This window comes from Eretmochelys imbricata, chromosome 2 (assembly GCF_965152235.1).
Source record: "Eretmochelys imbricata isolate rEreImb1 chromosome 2, rEreImb1.hap1, whole genome shotgun sequence".
NCBI classification, from domain to species: domain Eukaryota; kingdom Metazoa; phylum Chordata; order Testudines; family Cheloniidae; genus Eretmochelys; species Eretmochelys imbricata.
In genome coordinates, this window is record NC_135573.1 from 142713854 (window position 1) to 142730799 (window position 16946).

Genomic DNA, 16946 nt, shown 5'->3' on the forward strand with positions numbered 1-16946 from the left:
CATGGAGACTGAACAAATCTCACATGCCTAGAGTTACACCTGTAGGCTGAGGCACAGTGCCAGGGCACTTTAGTGAACCTTGCCCTGCTAGTGCCTGTGATATAGAATTCTGTGGACAGGCAGAAAATACATCCTGCCAGGGTTGTCAGTCTGGCATATTTCACAAGCAATATATTGAATAAAATGAAGGTAGAATGTCTTTTCTTTGATATGCTTAGTATGGAGCAAATGCTCCTCTTTGCTTTAGTGAGAAGAGTGGACCAAGCAGCAGTGGATCTAAGTGAGGATGAGGCAGTAGCAGCTCCATGCCATAGTCACCACAAGGTTTGGGGGCTGGGAGGTTGCTGGGATAGGGTGCTGATGGAGGAGAAAATGGCTACAATGTGGCATCTCATGCCTCCCCTCAGCCCTACGGGGATACCTTGTGTAGCTACTGACCTCATCAGTATTAACTTATACTACGTTTCCCTTCACTGAGCAACAGCCAAAACCCCCTTTCAGAGAGCTTTGGAGGGCAATGGCCAGTGTGCTAAGCTCATGGGAGTATGATTTCTTTTGGAGCTGGATGCCATGGAATTCAGTGGGTAAGAGGTAACACAGAGGTACTTTGGTACAGCCCTTGAGATTTCTGCAAATCTCAGGAAAGTATTTTTGGTGGGGTCAGGGGGAGGGGGTTTGACACTTCTTTGGGTTCTGCAGGATAGCAAATCTGACTGTCACATGGAAGCAATCAGATGGAAACTGTGGGTCTAGTTCCATTGAAGTTGCTGGCAAGATTCCCATTGACTTGAGTGGTGCAGAATTGAGCCTTGTGTGAGTGCAAAGTTGATTTTTATTGTCTTATGTGGAAATAGCCTCGCTATGGAATGGTTTAGCCCAGGGCACATAAGTAATTTGAGTAGATTACATGAGGTGCTTTCAAAGACTACTTGGGTTATAGTTTCTAAAGGTGATTTAATAATTATGGCATATTCTAATTTAAGAAAATACTGTTGTTTTGTAAGCTGCTTCTAAAAGAAAATGTTATATGTGTAAATCTCTCCTCCCACACATGTCACAAAGTGGGAAAATATAAATCTAAAATATAAGAAAACAAAATTTTTGTGCATGCCAATGGAAGATAAAAACATGTCTTTTTCATTAATTCCCAAATTCATGGAAATGTAATTGACAATTGTATGATGTAAAATTACAAAAGGTTGTCATTCACTTTTGAGAAGTCAAACCCCATGGGGAAGGAAAACAAAGGATTATTTTCCATTGCAAACCTAACCAATTGTTTTGTTTTCTATTAGCTGTCCTCGGAGTCATTGAATTCTTTTCTTTGCATTCTTCAGGTCCTTTCCACACATGAATACAAGGAGAGTTGCCAGTTAAAGGAAAAGTGACCAGTGCAGAGGACGACATGACCACCATGAAGGGAAACGGTCTGGTTGCATTGCTGGTTGCAGGTTTGGGAGTCATAGGAATTTTAGTGTCAGCAGCTACAGAAGATTCCCAGTGCCAGCGAGCTGAGCACCCTGTTATAATGTATAAAGGTAAGGAGCATTTCCCCTCCTCTTCCAAACAAATTTTCCAAAAAAGGGAAAAAATACCACACAAGCCCTTTACCTCTAGAAGTTTTTGTTTATATCACACATTGGCACCAAGTGAAAATGAATTTAGTGCCCTCTGCCTAGTTGCCTATCAATATTTGTCCAGAAATCAACAGACAATTTGATTGATTGTACAACTTCAGCTCCGAAGAGTCCCAGGTCTGGAACAATAGCAATATTAAAGGTTGAGAAGGATTAAAGTGTATTGGCGGAGCTCTGTGTTGAAACTTGCCCAGTGTCTGACCTCACTATACTATACTCTTTTTAGTGCAGTTAGTCTCTCTCTTTCATGAGCTCTGAACTGACTCACACAGTTTAAAAATATAATAAAATAAAAGCTTTGCACTGCTATTCAGCATGGGCACTTAGTGATGCCACAAACTATTAAACCAGCAGAACATGTATCTGACCATCCTCAGCTGCAAGGTGAACACTGCTGCATTCCCATCAGTCAGTGTCAGGTCTCCAGAATACCTCTGCTGTTCTTAAAATCTGCCATGTATGGTGCAGGTGGTTTCTGCCATGCTGTCTGGGAGATCTTATAGGACAGCTCTAATTCTGAATTAAATAGACAGAGGCAGGGAGAAGAAACGAGATGAAATACATCTCAGACAGGCTAATACAAATGAGTGTACAAACTTTGCTCACAGTTCTCTTCTGAATGTGTAATTGAAGGTGCTAACAGCATTAGATCTCTCATTTTCATTTGTAATTAAAACACAAAATGGATGAGCATACCTTCTGTAAATACTGCACTTTCTGTCCTTTTGGTTACCACTGCAATCATTACAGTGCTGAGAGTGACATATGGATAAATCAGAATACATGTTAACCAGGTCGTACTCTCCCTTTCACCCTGCAATAGGGAGGATGCTGGTTGCATTGCCTTTTCAGTATAGAAGTAGTATTTGCCATGACAGGATCCGAGCTAGCAGAGTTGTCAGCACTCAACATGATCCACTGGGTTGAGCCCCTGCTTTGTTTGCAGAATTGTTTTCTTGATTACTTACTTTCTGGATTCATGAGGTAAGAGCTATTAAAACCTCCTGCTCATTAGGCTTACGACTTACCTCAGCCTTTATTGTAATTCTTAACAAAATGACTGCACCAGGAAAAAAATAGCAGCCCTTCAGGACAACAAGTTTACAATTAGCTTATTGACTTTCATCACCATCTGAATTTAATTTTAAATATTTGTTGTCTAAAGTCTATCTAAAGAACAGAAGTGCACTGAGCAAGGCTAAGGGAAAAAAGAGTTCAGTAGAGCTGGCAGTTTTTTAAAGAGACATCATTTAGGGCACAAAAGCAAATTATCCCAGTGCATAGGAAAGTATGGTATGAGACCATCCTGGCTTAACAAGGAGATCTTCTGTGACTTCAAACTCCAAAAAAGTCATGCAAAAAGTAAGAACTAGGTCAAATTATGAAAGATGAATATGAAAAAACCCACAAACATGTAGGGACAAATTTGGTGCTTCACTAGCACTAAATGTGCTTAAACTAGCTAGGGACATAAAGGGTAACAAAAAAACATTTTGCAAATACATTGGAAGAAATACCAAAGACAGAGTAGGCTCATTACTCAATGAGAAGGGAAAGACAATAACAGAAAATGTGGATGGCTGAGGAGTTAAATGCCTTTTTTCGTTTCAGTTTTCATCAAAAAGGATAGCAGTAATTGGAAAACTGACATAGTGAACATCGGTGTAAATTGGGTAGGATCTGAGGCTAAAGTGGGGAAAGAACAAGTTAAGAATTATTTAGACAAGTTAAATGTCTTCAAGTCAGCAGAGCCTGATGAAATACACCCCTAGAATACTTAAGGAACTAGCTGGTGAGATCTCTGATCCACTAGTGATTATCTTTGAGAACTCATGGAGACGGGAGAGATCCCAGAGTAGTGGAAAAGGGAAAATATGGTACCTATCCATAAAAAGGAGAATCAAGACAACCCAGGGAATTCTAGACCAGTTAGCCCAATGTTGGTACCCGGAAAGATAATGTAGCAAATAATCACACAATCAATTTGTGAGTACCTAGAAGATAAAAAGATAATAACTAACAGACAAGATGGATTTGTCATGAACAAATCATGTCAAACCAACCTAATATGCTTTTTTCATGGGGTAATAAGCTTTGTGAATAGGGGAGAAGCAGTAAATGTGATATGTCTCAACTTTAGAAAGCTTTTGATACTGTCTCACATGACCGTCTCGTTAGCAAATTAGAGAAATATAGCCTAGATGAACCTATTATGAGGTTGGTGCATAACTAGTTGGAAAACCATTCTCAGATAGTAATTATCAATAGTTCACAGTGGAGCTGGAAGGGCATATTGAGTGGGATCCCTTAGGGGTCTGTCCTGGATCTGGTTCCATTCAATATCTTCATAAATTGTTTGGATAATGGCATAGAGAGTACATTTACAATGTTTGCAGTTGATACCAAATTGGGAGTTGTTGAGTATTTTTTGGGACAGGATTTGAATCCGAAATGATCTTGACAAACTTGAGAAATGATCTGAAATAAATAGGATGGAATTCAATGTGGCCAAATGCAAATTACTACACATAGGAAGTAATAATCAGTCTCATAAATACAAAGTGGGAAATGACTTCCTAGAAATGAGTACTGCAGAAGAGGATCTGGGGGTGATAGTGGATCACAAATGAAATATGTCTTCACAATGTAATATACCTCTACCCCGATATAATGTGGTCCGAGGGGAGCGGGGCTGCTTTACCTCGTTATATCCAAATTCATGTTACCGCAGCGGTTCCTCTGCGCCCCCCCCTTACTTGCTGCAGCCCTCCTGCCCCAGCTCACCTCCTCTCCGCCTCGTCCCACGAGCGCACCACTGCTCCGTTTTTCCACCTCCCTCCCAGGCTTGCCACACCAAACAGCTGATTCACGGCAAGCCTTGGGGGGAGGGGAGCAGTTCGGTGGTGGCGCGCTCAGGGGAGGAGGCAGAGGCGGAGCAGAGGTGAGCTGAGGCGGAGGGGGTGTGCGGGAAGGGCCACAGCAAGTAACGGGGGAGTGCGGGGGAAGGGTGCAGAGGAATGTTAAAGAAAAATGCACATATGCTAACATGTGACTTCATTTTGGTTTGGGGCCCACCATTGTCTAAAAGCAAACACATCATGCACCAGGAGGAGTGTTCCTTAGATACTGTTGTTCTCCTTATCTACTGAGGACAGGACAAGAAACAATGGGCTTAAATTGCAGCAAAGAAGCTTTAGGTTAGATATTAGGAAAAACTCCCTAACTGTAAATGTAATAAAGCACTGGAACAAATTACCTAGGGTAGTTGTGGAATCTCCATCACTGGAAGTTTTAAAGAACAGGTTAGACAAACTGCTGTCAGAGATGGCCTTGATCAGTGTTTCTCAACAACCAATCCATGGACTGGTGGTGGTGCCTGAGATCTCCCAGACACAGTTTAGGAAGGCAACAAGCAGGTCCCTGGTATCAAAAAGATTGAGAAACACTGGTCTAGATAATACTTAATCCTGCCTCAGAGCAGGGGACTGGGCTATATCTCTTGAGGTCCTTTCCAGTCTTACACTTCTATGATTTTATGAGAGACAATGGACAGATGTGGGATTGGCAGGTTAAAATTGAGGTGGGAGTTGGGGGGTTCATAATTCATTGCTGGGCTGGGGGACAGACAATTGTGGGGGAAGGAACAGAATTAATTATTTAGATATTTTGTGCTTGAGGATAAGCTGCAAGCTTCTATCAGGCAGCATTTTATATACATCTTTATAATTTGATCTCATTCCACAAGAAGTGGAAATTTGGACAGATGACTAGGAAGGAGTATAAAAATATTGCTAGAGCATGCAGGGGTGTAATCAGGAAGGCCAAGGCACAACTGGAGTTGCAGCTAGCGAGAAATGGGAAGGGTAAAAAGAAGGATTTCTACAGGTATGTTAGCAACAAGAAGAAGGTCAGGGAAAGTGTGGGACCCTTACTGAATGGGAGAGGCAACCTAGTGACAGAAGATGTGGAAAATGCTGAAGTACTCAATGCTTTTTTTGCCTCGGTCTTCACAGACAAGGTTAGCTCCCAGGTTGCTGCACTGGGCAGCACAGCATGGGGAGGAGGTGAGCAGCTCTCAATGTGAAATAACAGGTTAAGGACTATTTAGAAAAGTTGGATATGCACAAGTCCATGGGTCCAGATCTAATGCATCCAAGGGTGCTGAGGGAGTTGGCTGATGTGATTGCAGAGCCACTGGTTATTATTTTTGAAAATTCATGGTGGTCGAGGGAAGACTACTGGAAAAAGGCAAATATAGTGCCCATATTTAAAAAAGGAAAAAAAGAGAACCCAGGGAACTACAGACCAGTAAGCATCACTTCAGTCCCTGGCAAAATCATGGAGCAAGTCCTCAAGGACTCCATTTTGAAGCACTTGGAGGAGAGGAAGGTGATCAGGAACAGTCAGCATGGATTCACCAAGGGCAAGTCAGGCCTGACCAACCTGATTGTCTTCTATGATGAGATAACTGGCTCTGTGGATATGGGGAAAGTGGTGGACGTGATATATCTTGACTTTAGCAAAGCTTTTGATATGGTCTCCCACAGTATTCTTGCCAGCAAGTTAAAAAATTATGGATTGGATGAATGGTCTATAATGTGGATAGAAAGCTGGCTAGATTGTCTGGCTCGATGAGTAGTGATCAACGGCTTGATGTCTAGTTGGCAGCCGATATGAAACGGAGTGCCCTAGGGGTCAGTCCTGGGGATGGTTTTTTTTAACATCTTTATTAGTGATCTGGATGATGGGATTAATTGCACCCTCAGCAAGTTTGCAGATGACACTAAACTGGGGGGAGAGGTAGATACACTGGAGGGGAGGAATAGTGTACAGAGTGACCTAGACAAATTGGAGGATTGTGCCAAAAGAAATCTGATGAGGTTCAACAAGGACAAGAGCAGAGTTCTGCACTTCGGAAGGAAGAATCCCATGTACTGCTACAGACTGGGGACCGACTGGCTCAGCAGCATTTCTGCAGAAAAGGACCTGGGGATTACAGTGGATGAGAAGCTGGATATGAGTCAGCAGTGAGCCCTTGTTGCCAAGAAGGCCATGACTTATGAGGAGAAGCTGAGGGAACTGGGGTTATTTAGTTTGCAGAAGAGAGGTGTGTGTGTGTGGGGGATTTAATAGCAGCCTTCAACTACCTGAAGCGGGGTTCCAAAGAGATTGGAGTTAGGCTGTTCTCAGTGGTGGCAGATGACAGAACAAGAAGCAATGGTCTCAAGTTGCAGTGGGGGAGGTCTAGGTTGGATATTAGGAAACACTATTTCACTAGGAGGGTGGTGAAGCAGTGGAATGGGTTACCTAGTAGGTGGTGGAATCTCCATTCTTAGAGGTTTTTAAGGCCCGACTTCACAAAGCCCCGTCTGGGATGATTTAGTTGGTGTTGGTCCTGCTTTGAGCAGGGGATTGGACTAGATGATCTCCTGAGGTCTCTTCCAACTCTAATAGTCTATGATTCGGGTCCCCCACCCAGAGCTCCCAAAAGCGGCCAAAATCATGTTACTGTTTAAATTTGGGAGAGTTGGTAACACTGTTAAATTGCTACACAGAATCTGGGGATGGAGGGAGGGAGTTCAAAAATCAAAAGGCAGAGCAGTCTCATTATTTTTCGGGTCTGCCTCATGATTTTTGAAACGTTAGGTTGGCAATTCTGCCATTATATGACTTTGTTTTCAGTTGCCAAACTTTAACCATTCAGGATGACCTTTTCCATATCAGTTTCCACATGCTCAGTAGCAACTTGTTGGAGTTTGAAAGCTAAATTCTCTTAAAATTCCATCAGCGCGTAGCATGGTCCATTCTAGGAGTGCAGGGGCTGAGTAGGACTTGCTTTGAAATTGCTTCTCCTGGCTGTCAGGGGCTGCTATGGCACCAGACATAGAAATAGAGAGCAGAGGGACTGGCTTTTACAGTGCTCCACCTGCTGGAGCCCAGGGATCATGAAGGATAAGGTGGCAGCATCCTGACTGAAATGCAGAGGAGTGAGGAATTAGAAGAAGGGAGAGAAGGAGTTGGAGAAGTCAGAGGGTGGGGAGGAGTGTAGAGAAACCAGGGGTGGTGGGGTGGATAGATTTAGATGGGGACACAGTCAGTAGCTCGGGCCTGTGGGGTCAATAGGAGAAAGGAGGGGAGGAAATGGAGAGGGAAAGAAGCCAGGGGGATGCGGGGGTGGAAAGAAGCGGAGATGGTGAGGGGCAGACATTAATTTATTTTCACAGCACCCTGTGAGGTGAGGGGGTAGAAAATGTCAACAATGTACACTAATGTTGGGTACCCAATTTCAGATGCCAGGGCTGATTTTTCAGAGAATTTAGAATTTTGTAATATTTACTTGTTCAAAGCACAGCTCCCATTGACCTTAATTGTAGCTGTGAAATGCCTTAACCACAAGACTTTTAGCTTACTTCAATTCCCTGCATCATTTACTACCCACCTTCCAACTTCTTCAACAAATAAAACAAAGGTCCTACAGACAACAGTGTCCTTCACTGTGTACTGAGTGAGGCTGGGGTCCTGTGGAAAAAAATAGTGTTATAATGTAATTACAGATCGGATCATAATGCAGATGCAGAAAGGGGCTGGATTAAGGTTGAACAGGCCACCTTAATTCTCACTTTACCTTACTATTGAGCGCTTGACTTTGCAACCTTGACGCTATTTAAGTGTGAGGGTTTTTTTGTGGGGGGTGTTGTTGTTCGTAAAATATATATATATAATTGAAAAGTTCTATACATTTTAATACAAAATAATTGAGAATCATTTCCATATTCACTTGGTGAAATCTGATAATTAAAGGTGAAAAATTATCATAAAAATGAAGAGTTGAGTCAGGGCTCTGTTGCTATCCATGTATTTCAGCCCAGGTTTGGGAATATGCCCTGAACCTGGCCCGCTGTTGTTTGCACAATTTAGCCCTTGTTCTTTTCCATGATCCTCCTTATTCCACATGTAGCATGTCTACTTGTCTTATTAACAAACAGGGCTATGGGTACCCGCATGGCCCATAGTATGCCAACATTTTTATGGCTGATTTAGAACAACACTTCCTCAGCTCTCGTCCCCTAACGCCCCTACTCTACTTGCGCTATATTGATGACATCTTCATCATCTGGACCCATGGAAAAGAAGCCCTTGAGGAATTCCACCATGATTTCAACAATTTGCATCCCACCATCAACCTCAGCCTGGTCCAGTCTACACAAGAGATCCACTTCCTGGACACCACAGTGCTAATAAACAATGGTCACATAAACACCACCCTATACCGGAAACCTACTTACCGCTATTCCTACCTACATGCCTCCAGCTTTCACCCTGACCACACCACACGATCCATCATCTACAGCCAAGCTCTGCAATACAACCACATTTGCTCCAACCCCTCAGACAGAGACAAACACCTACAAGAGCTCTATCAAGCATTCTTACAACTACAATACCCACCTGCGGAAGTGAAGAAACAGATTGATAGAGCCAGAAGAGTTCCCAGAAGTCACCTACTACAGGACAGGCCTAACAAAGAAAATAATAGAACGCCACTATCCGTCACCTTCAGCCCCCAACTAAAACCCCTCCAATGCATTATTAAGGATCTACAACCTATCCTGAAGGATGACCCAACACTCTCTCAAATCTTGGGAGACAGGCCAGTCCTTGCCTACAGACAGCCCCCCAACCTGAAGCAAATACTCACCAACAACCACATACCACACAACAGAACCACTAACCCAGGAACCTATCCTTGCAACAAAGCCCGTTGCCAACTGTGCCCACATATCTATTCAGGGGACACCATCACAGGGCCTAATAACAACAGCCACACTATCAGAGGCTCGTTCACCTGCACATCTACCAATGTGATATATGCCATCATGTGCCAGCAATGCCCCTCTGCCATGTACATTGGTCAAACTGGACAGTCTCTACGTAAAAGAGTAAATGGACACAAATCAGATGTCAAGAATTATAACATTCATAAACCAGTCGAAGAACACTTCAATCTCTCTGGTCACGCAATTACAGACATGAAGGTCGCTATCTTAAAACAAAAAAACTTCAAATCCAGACTCCAGCAAGAAACTGCTGAATTGGAATTCATTTGCAAATTGGATACTATTAATTTAGGCTTAAATAGAGACTGGGAGTGGCTAAGTCATTATGCAAGGTAGCCTATTTCCCCTTGTTTTTTCCTCCCCCCCCCCCGACGTTCTGGTTAAACTTGGATTTATGCTGGAAATGGCCCACCTTGATTATCATACACATTGTAAGGAGAGTGGTCAGTTTGGATGAGCTATTACCAGCAGGAGAGTGAGTTTGTGTGTGGGGGGGGGGCGGAGGGGGGTGAGAGAACCTGGATTTGTGCTGGAAATGGCCCACCTTGATTATCATACACATTGTAAAGAGAGTGGTCACTTTGGATGGGCTATTACCAGCAGGAGAGTGAGTTTGTGTGTGTGTGGGGGGGGGGGGGGCAGGGGAGGGTGAGAAAACCTGGATTTGTGCTGGAAATGGCCCAACTTGATTATCATACACATTGTAAGGAGAGCGATCACTTTAGATAAGCTATTACCAGCAGGAGAGTGGGGTGGAAGGAGGTATTGTTTCATGGTCTCTGTGTATATAATGTCTTCTGTAGTTTCCACAGTATGCATCTGATGAAGTGAGCTGTAGCTCACAAAAGCTTATGCTCAAATAAATTGGTTAGTCTCTAAGGTGCCACAAGTACTCCTTTTCTTTTTGCTAATACAGACTAACACGGCTGTTACTCTGAAACAGGGGTGGGCTTCCCAATCCCAGTGACCTGCTTCCCTATACTGAGAGTGGTTGGTCACTCATCCCTGTAGGGTTTCTGATAGTTAATAGGTAAAATTCAGTGTCCTCCTCCAAATGAAAGTTTTTTGGGGAGGTGGGATAGGGAGACCTTCCCTTTCCTGCTGCTGCCATTGGCTCTACTGATACAACAACAGATAGCGTACTATTCAGAGCTGTCTGGAAGATGATAATTCTGTTACATAACGTTTGAGGTTTCAAAAATTGTTTCCATTCCACACTGGAAAGTAATCAAAACCTTAAGAACATGTTCATGAGATGGAATTGTTTCATAATGTCTGGTTTTGGTTCAACAACCTGAGGCTTTCAATTTGGGTCTCTCTCTTGATTTTCCTGAAGAAACCGGTACATCTCCACAAAACAGTGCAACTTCAGCGAAACGGCATATTTCAATGAAATTTCATTTTGTCAAAAATGTTTCGACTAGCTCTAGTCATAATCACTAAACATCATCTCTTGGGATCCCTGAGAGAACCCTAGCAAATGCACAGTAGGGAAGCAGAGCTTCATAATCTGTAATATATGGCTGCTAGACAGCTCCTGGGGTTCCCTAGCTACTGCACGGTACTGTGTCTCCAGAGCAGGCATCAAAAGATAAGCCAAAAGAGATGTTTTTTTTTTTTTCCCAAGACTGGTTGGAAGAGGCCAGAATTGCATGGAAGCCTTGGAGATTACCTGGGGAGGTTGTGGAATTTCTGTCATTGGAGATTTTAAAGAACAGTTTAACACCTGTCAGGGATGGTCTAGATAATACTTAGTCTTGTCTTGGTGCAAGGACTGGACTAGATGACCTGTCGATATCGCTTCCAGTCCAACACTTTTATGATTCTATGATTATGTGGATTTTACAACCTGAACATCCAAACATATAACCCTTGTGCATGGAACCTGCAGGATGAGGTTCATGTTGTTGTCATGACCTGAACTTTGTAGCGTTTGCCCAGCCCTAGACCTCAGTTCTGCACTCTGTATCCTCCTGCACAGTTGCTGGTTTTATTAATTTCTATAGGAAGGCACCTTCCTGCTCTGTGTACAGTAGTTTCCAGGGATGTTATCAGTGCTTCAGGAGGAATAAAGAGCTCTGAAATCAGGCCTTGCAGCCAAATAGCCTTTCTTTGAACTCTAGGTTAATTTCTAATTTTGTAAAAAACATCTTACATTATTATCAAATTTACTGTCAAGGTCTGATCCTGAGAGGTGACGAATACCAGCCAGGGCTGAGAGCACTCAGAATCATGCGGAAGCCACTTTAAAACATGCAAAAGCCAGCCCTAAGTTTACAGAAATCTTTTAAGAAAACTTTTTAAACTCTTTTAGTCATTTATAAACTGAACAAGATTTGTTTTCTAGCTTTTGCCTTACCAAAGTAGTAGTGAGTTTATTTGACCATGTGCTCCCTGAGAGGCCTATAGGAAGCATGATAGATGAAGTACAAACTGCTACTAAATAAAATTAATTGAGTGAGAATCTTCTGTAGTGTAAGGCTGAACAGGTGAAAACAAAAAAACAACTTTAAAAAGTACCCTGGAGTTGTCATAGTGACATATGGGAAGGGAACTTGGTTCTTTGCAGAGCTCAAACTTCCCTTTCCATTCCCCTGTGAAACTTGATTGCTTTCAGCTTGCAGGATATTTTAGGTGATGATCCTGTTGAATAGCTCACAGAAAGGCACATAATTTTTTCACTGATTATTCTTTCATCTTAATATTTCTAACTGGAGGATTGTGGCATATCATCTAAGTGCCAACTGCATAAGTGCCCCCATGTCCACATTCAGTAGAGAATCCCCACTCACTTTCTAATCTGGCAGTTAAAAAGAAAGGAGAGAGAGTCCATGAGATGCTGAGAAGACAAAAATATATTGTGATACAACATGGCCAGAAGGCAGCAGGAGAGTGATATAGGAGAGATATGTAAGTCCCAGGATGAGGAGAAGCCTTATTCCTTGTAGAGTGAAGAAAGGTTTCTATAGATCAATTAAAAGCACCTGAAGCCAATTAGAGCACCTGAAGCTAGTCACCTGATAAAGCCCCCTGCTTCAATCAGCCAGGGGAAGGAGTTGGAGCAGAGAGCAGTTTGAACGAGTTGGAGCAGAGGAGAGTTTGGAGAAGTGCCGTGGCTGGCTCGAAGACCAAGACCCTAGGTAAAGAGACACCTGGCTTGTGCAGAGAGAGAGAGAGGGCAGGAAGCCCCAAAAGCTGAAGAGCAGGAGAGAGAAGTAGCCCAGGGGAAGGAAGCACTAGTTCAAGTGGTTTACCACTATCTCTAGGGCCCCTGGGCTGGGACCTGGAGTAGAGGGTGGGCCTGGGTCCCTCCCTCTCCACTACCCTTCTCTGGGTTACTATTGGGACAGTAGATACCCTAGTTCAGGGGCAGGAAACTGTGCCCTGAACCCCCTCCAAGAAGAGGAAGTGCTGGACCCATCATAATCGTACTGGCAATTTGCCACAATATTCAAAGGATTATCTTTGTGATTTTAAAATACATCTTCTGTATCTATTTCTTACATACGCAGTGCCAATAGCCATGAGATAAATTGCTGAACCATGTGATTGATTGATCTATCATGCCCTTTTTCTGCCTTATCTGCACTCTGCCTACTATTCCATCTCCCTAGGAACTATACAAATAACCTAAAAGAGCCTGCACTACTCATGAAAATGTCACAACTTTAAAATGCTTTATCTTAGGCCCTTCCAGAGCCATCAGTGAGTTCAGTGTGTCCCACTGAGAAGCTGGAAATCTCCCCTACCAATTGTTTGAAGTCAGTGGGAGCTGTTGGGATCTCAGCATTTTGAAAACCAGACTACTAATTCAGGTGCCCAAGTATGTATTTAACAGCTTGACTTTAGGCAGCAATTTTGAAAAATCTTTGAGCTATATATTACACATGTGTACCATGGCTTGATTACCTATACTGGTGTAAATCAAGAGTAACTGAGGTCACTGGAGTCAAGTGAGTATAAATTCAGTGTGATAGGAGAATGAGGCCATACATTTGTGGAGATGATATTCAGGTGACAAAATGGAAAAGCATGTGATAAATCTTGGCCAGTGTGCATGTGTATAGTGTATATACATGTGTATGTGTATGCATTAGGGCTGTCGATTAATCACAGTTAATTCATGCGATTAATCGTGAATCATTTTTTTAATTGTGATTAATTTTTTTTAGTTAATCACACTATTAAACAATAGAATACCAGTTGAAATTTATTAAATATTTTGGATGTTTTTCTACATGTTCAAATATATTGATTTCTATTACAACACAGAATACAAAGTGTACAATGCTCACTTTATATTTGATTACAAATATTTGCACTGTAAGAATGATAAACAAAAGAAATAGTGTTTTTCAATTCACCTCATACAAGAATGTAGTGCAATCTCTTTGTCGTGAAGGTGTAATTTACAAATGTAGATTTTTTTTTTTGTTACATAACTGCACTCAAAAACAAAACAACATAAAACTTTAGAGCCTACTGTGATGGGTTGGACTCCGCTTTCGGGGTGCCACCGGATTTGCTGGGGTCCCACTTAGCCTGCCTGTCCCACCAGCGTGGCTTCCCCTTACTCTGTGCTGCTGTAACAGGCTCTCAAACCTCTTTCCAGCACACACACAAGTTGGGACACACCCAACTGTAGAATCACACAGAGTCTGCAATCAAAGACTCAGCTAGGGGATTGCCCAGCTCTCCTGTGCACACACAGTGGAAACCCAAAATTATCTTGCACTGTATAGAGATTTATATAGCATAGACTCATGAAAATCGCCCCTTCCCTCAATGTGGAGGAAGATATGCACAGCTCTTTGTGCCCCCAATTATGAATTTCAGAAACTAGGTTTTAGAAAACAAAACAAGTTTATTAACTACAGAGGATGAATTTTAAGTGATTAAAAGGGATAGCAAACAGAACAAAGCAGATTACTGAGCAAAATAAACAAATATGCAACCTAAGATTAATTCACTAAAGAAACTGGCTACAAATAGTAATTTCTCACCCTAATTGTTGTTTTAGGCAGGTTGCAGAATTTCTACAGCTTAGAGTTCCAGGTATTTCTCTTCACAGGCTAGACCCCTGTCTCAGCCTGGATCCCAGTCCTTTCTCCCTAGATCAGTCTTAGGTGTTTACAGTAGTCATCCTGGGTGGGGATTCAGTGAAGAACCAGTGACCTTGATTAATTCTCTCTCCAGCCTTAAATAGGATTTACATATGGCAGGAATATTTTGTTTCCCTGTTTGATCCCCACCCCTCTTCAGTGGAAAAGTACCAGCTCATGATGGTGTCTTGTACCAGGTGACATGATCACATAATGTTGCAGTGTCAAAGCAACCATGAGAGAAGGTTTATTTATAATGTCACCAGGAAGGAACTCCAGAAAGATCGGAGATCAGTATCTTCAAAGACCCATTGTCTTTCCTAATGGCCCATCCATGCTGACTGTATTCTGTCTGGTGGGTGATCCCCAAGTACACACACAGTTGTAACTGTTTCATAGTCCATATTTATAACTTCAGGTACATAAATGATACATGCATACAAATTGGATAATCACATTCAGTAAATCATAGCCTTTTCAATGATATCTGACAAGACCCATCTTGCATCAGATACATATTAGTTATGCCATAGTCATATCATAAGCATATTTCTATAAAGAATATGGGGCGTAATGTCAGACCTACAAGTCCACTCAGTCCTATTTCTAGTTCAGCCAATTGCTAAGACAAACACATTTGTTTACATTTATGGGAGATATTGCTGCCTGCTTCTTATTTAGAATGTCACCTGAAAGTGAGAACAGGCATACACATGGGACTTCTGTAGCTGGCATTGCAAGGTATTTAAATGCCACATATGCTAAACATTCGTATGCCCCTTCATGCTTCAGCCACCATTCTACAGGACATGCTTCCATGCTGATGATGAGGAAGAATTGTATGTCTCCTGCTCTGTGTTTTACCTGCATATTTCATATTATAGCAGTCTCAGATGATGACCCCACACACATGCATTTTCAGAACACTTTCACAGCAGATTTGACAAAATGCAAAGAAGGTACCCATGTGAGATTTCTAAAAATAGCTACAGCACTCGACCCGAGGTTTAAGAATCTGAAGTGCTGTCCAAAATCTGAGAGGGACGAGATGTGGAGAATGCTTTCAGATGTCTTAAACGAGCAACACTCAGATGCGGAAACTACAGAACCCGAATCATCAAAAAAGAAAATCAACCTTCTGATGGTGGCATCTGACTCAGATGGTGAAAATGAACATATGTCGGTCCACTCTGCTTTGGATCCTTATTGAGCAGAACCCATCATCAGTATGGACACGTCCTCTGGAATGGTGGTTGAAGCATGAAAGGGCATATGAATCTTTAGCACATCTGGCACATAAATATCTTGTGATGCTGGCTACAACAGTGCCATGTGAATGCCTGTTCTCACTTTTAGGTGACATTGTAAACAAGAAGGGAGCAGCATTATCTCCTACAAATTGTAACCAAACTTGTTTGTCTGAGTGATTGGCTGAAGTAGGACTGAGTGGATGTGTATGCTCTAAAGTTTTACATTGTTTTGTTTTTAAATAATTCTACATTTGTATGTTCAACTTTCATGATAAAGTTTGCACTACAGTACTTATATTAGGTGAATTGAAAAATATAATTTCTTTTGTTTTTTACAGTGCAAATATTTGTAATCAGAAATAAATATAAAGTGAGCATGGTACACTTTGTATTCTGTGTTGTAACTGAAATCAATATATTTGAAAATGTAGAAAACATCCACAAGTATTTAAATAAATAGTATTCTGTTATTGTTTAACAGCATGATTAGTCGAGATTAATTTTTTAAATCGCGTTATTAATTGCAATTAATTTTTTAATCACTTGACAGCCCTAGTATGAATAAATATAATTTAACTTAAAGAGCCAGGACATGGAAGAGCTGTGAAAAGAACTGTTCAATAAAGAGAACAAAATATATAACATTTTTTATTTATTTTTTCTTTATTCTATTTTGCTTGTATGTGCAGATAAAACTGTTGCGCAGAAATAGGTATGGGAATGCTAATGCTATTTTTTTATGTGTTCTAGGGCTCCCTCAGACTAACTTGATTTATTGGAAAAACAAATCTACTTAATACTGCATCCTGTTACCAAGTGGGGTTTTTTTTTTTAATGTAACTCATTATGAAAAGGTATGGAACTCTAAGGTCCTGTGATCAGGAACTGTGAGGAGCAGACGATGGGCAGAGAAGCCTGGAGACAAGAGACATTACATAAATATAAGAAATCAGAGTTGAACTTTTCATATTCAGGAACAAGGCATAAAGCTGAAGAAGGCTAACTCCTGTCTGAAGCTTCTGGCATTTCAAAGCAGTTAGTCTCCTCAGGGTGGAAGTCTATGTTCTACAAGGCTTTTGGACAATATGTTCAGTGCATTTTAGTTTTAAGTACTGCATA

At 41.8% G+C, this 16946-nt stretch overlaps 1 protein-coding gene across 1 annotated transcript in view; it reads left to right on the forward strand.

Annotated features, from left to right (window-relative positions):
• The first annotated feature begins 1405 nt into the window (after window positions 1–1405).
• Window positions 1406–16946, forward strand: part of SEMA5A (semaphorin 5A) — a 460689-nt gene continuing 445148 nt past the window's right edge. The window contains exon 1 of the mRNA XM_077809175.1: window positions 1406–1538. Within this exon, the coding sequence (XP_077665301.1) occupies window positions 1406–1538 (133 nt within the window). The remainder of the gene's footprint in view (window positions 1539–16946) is intronic.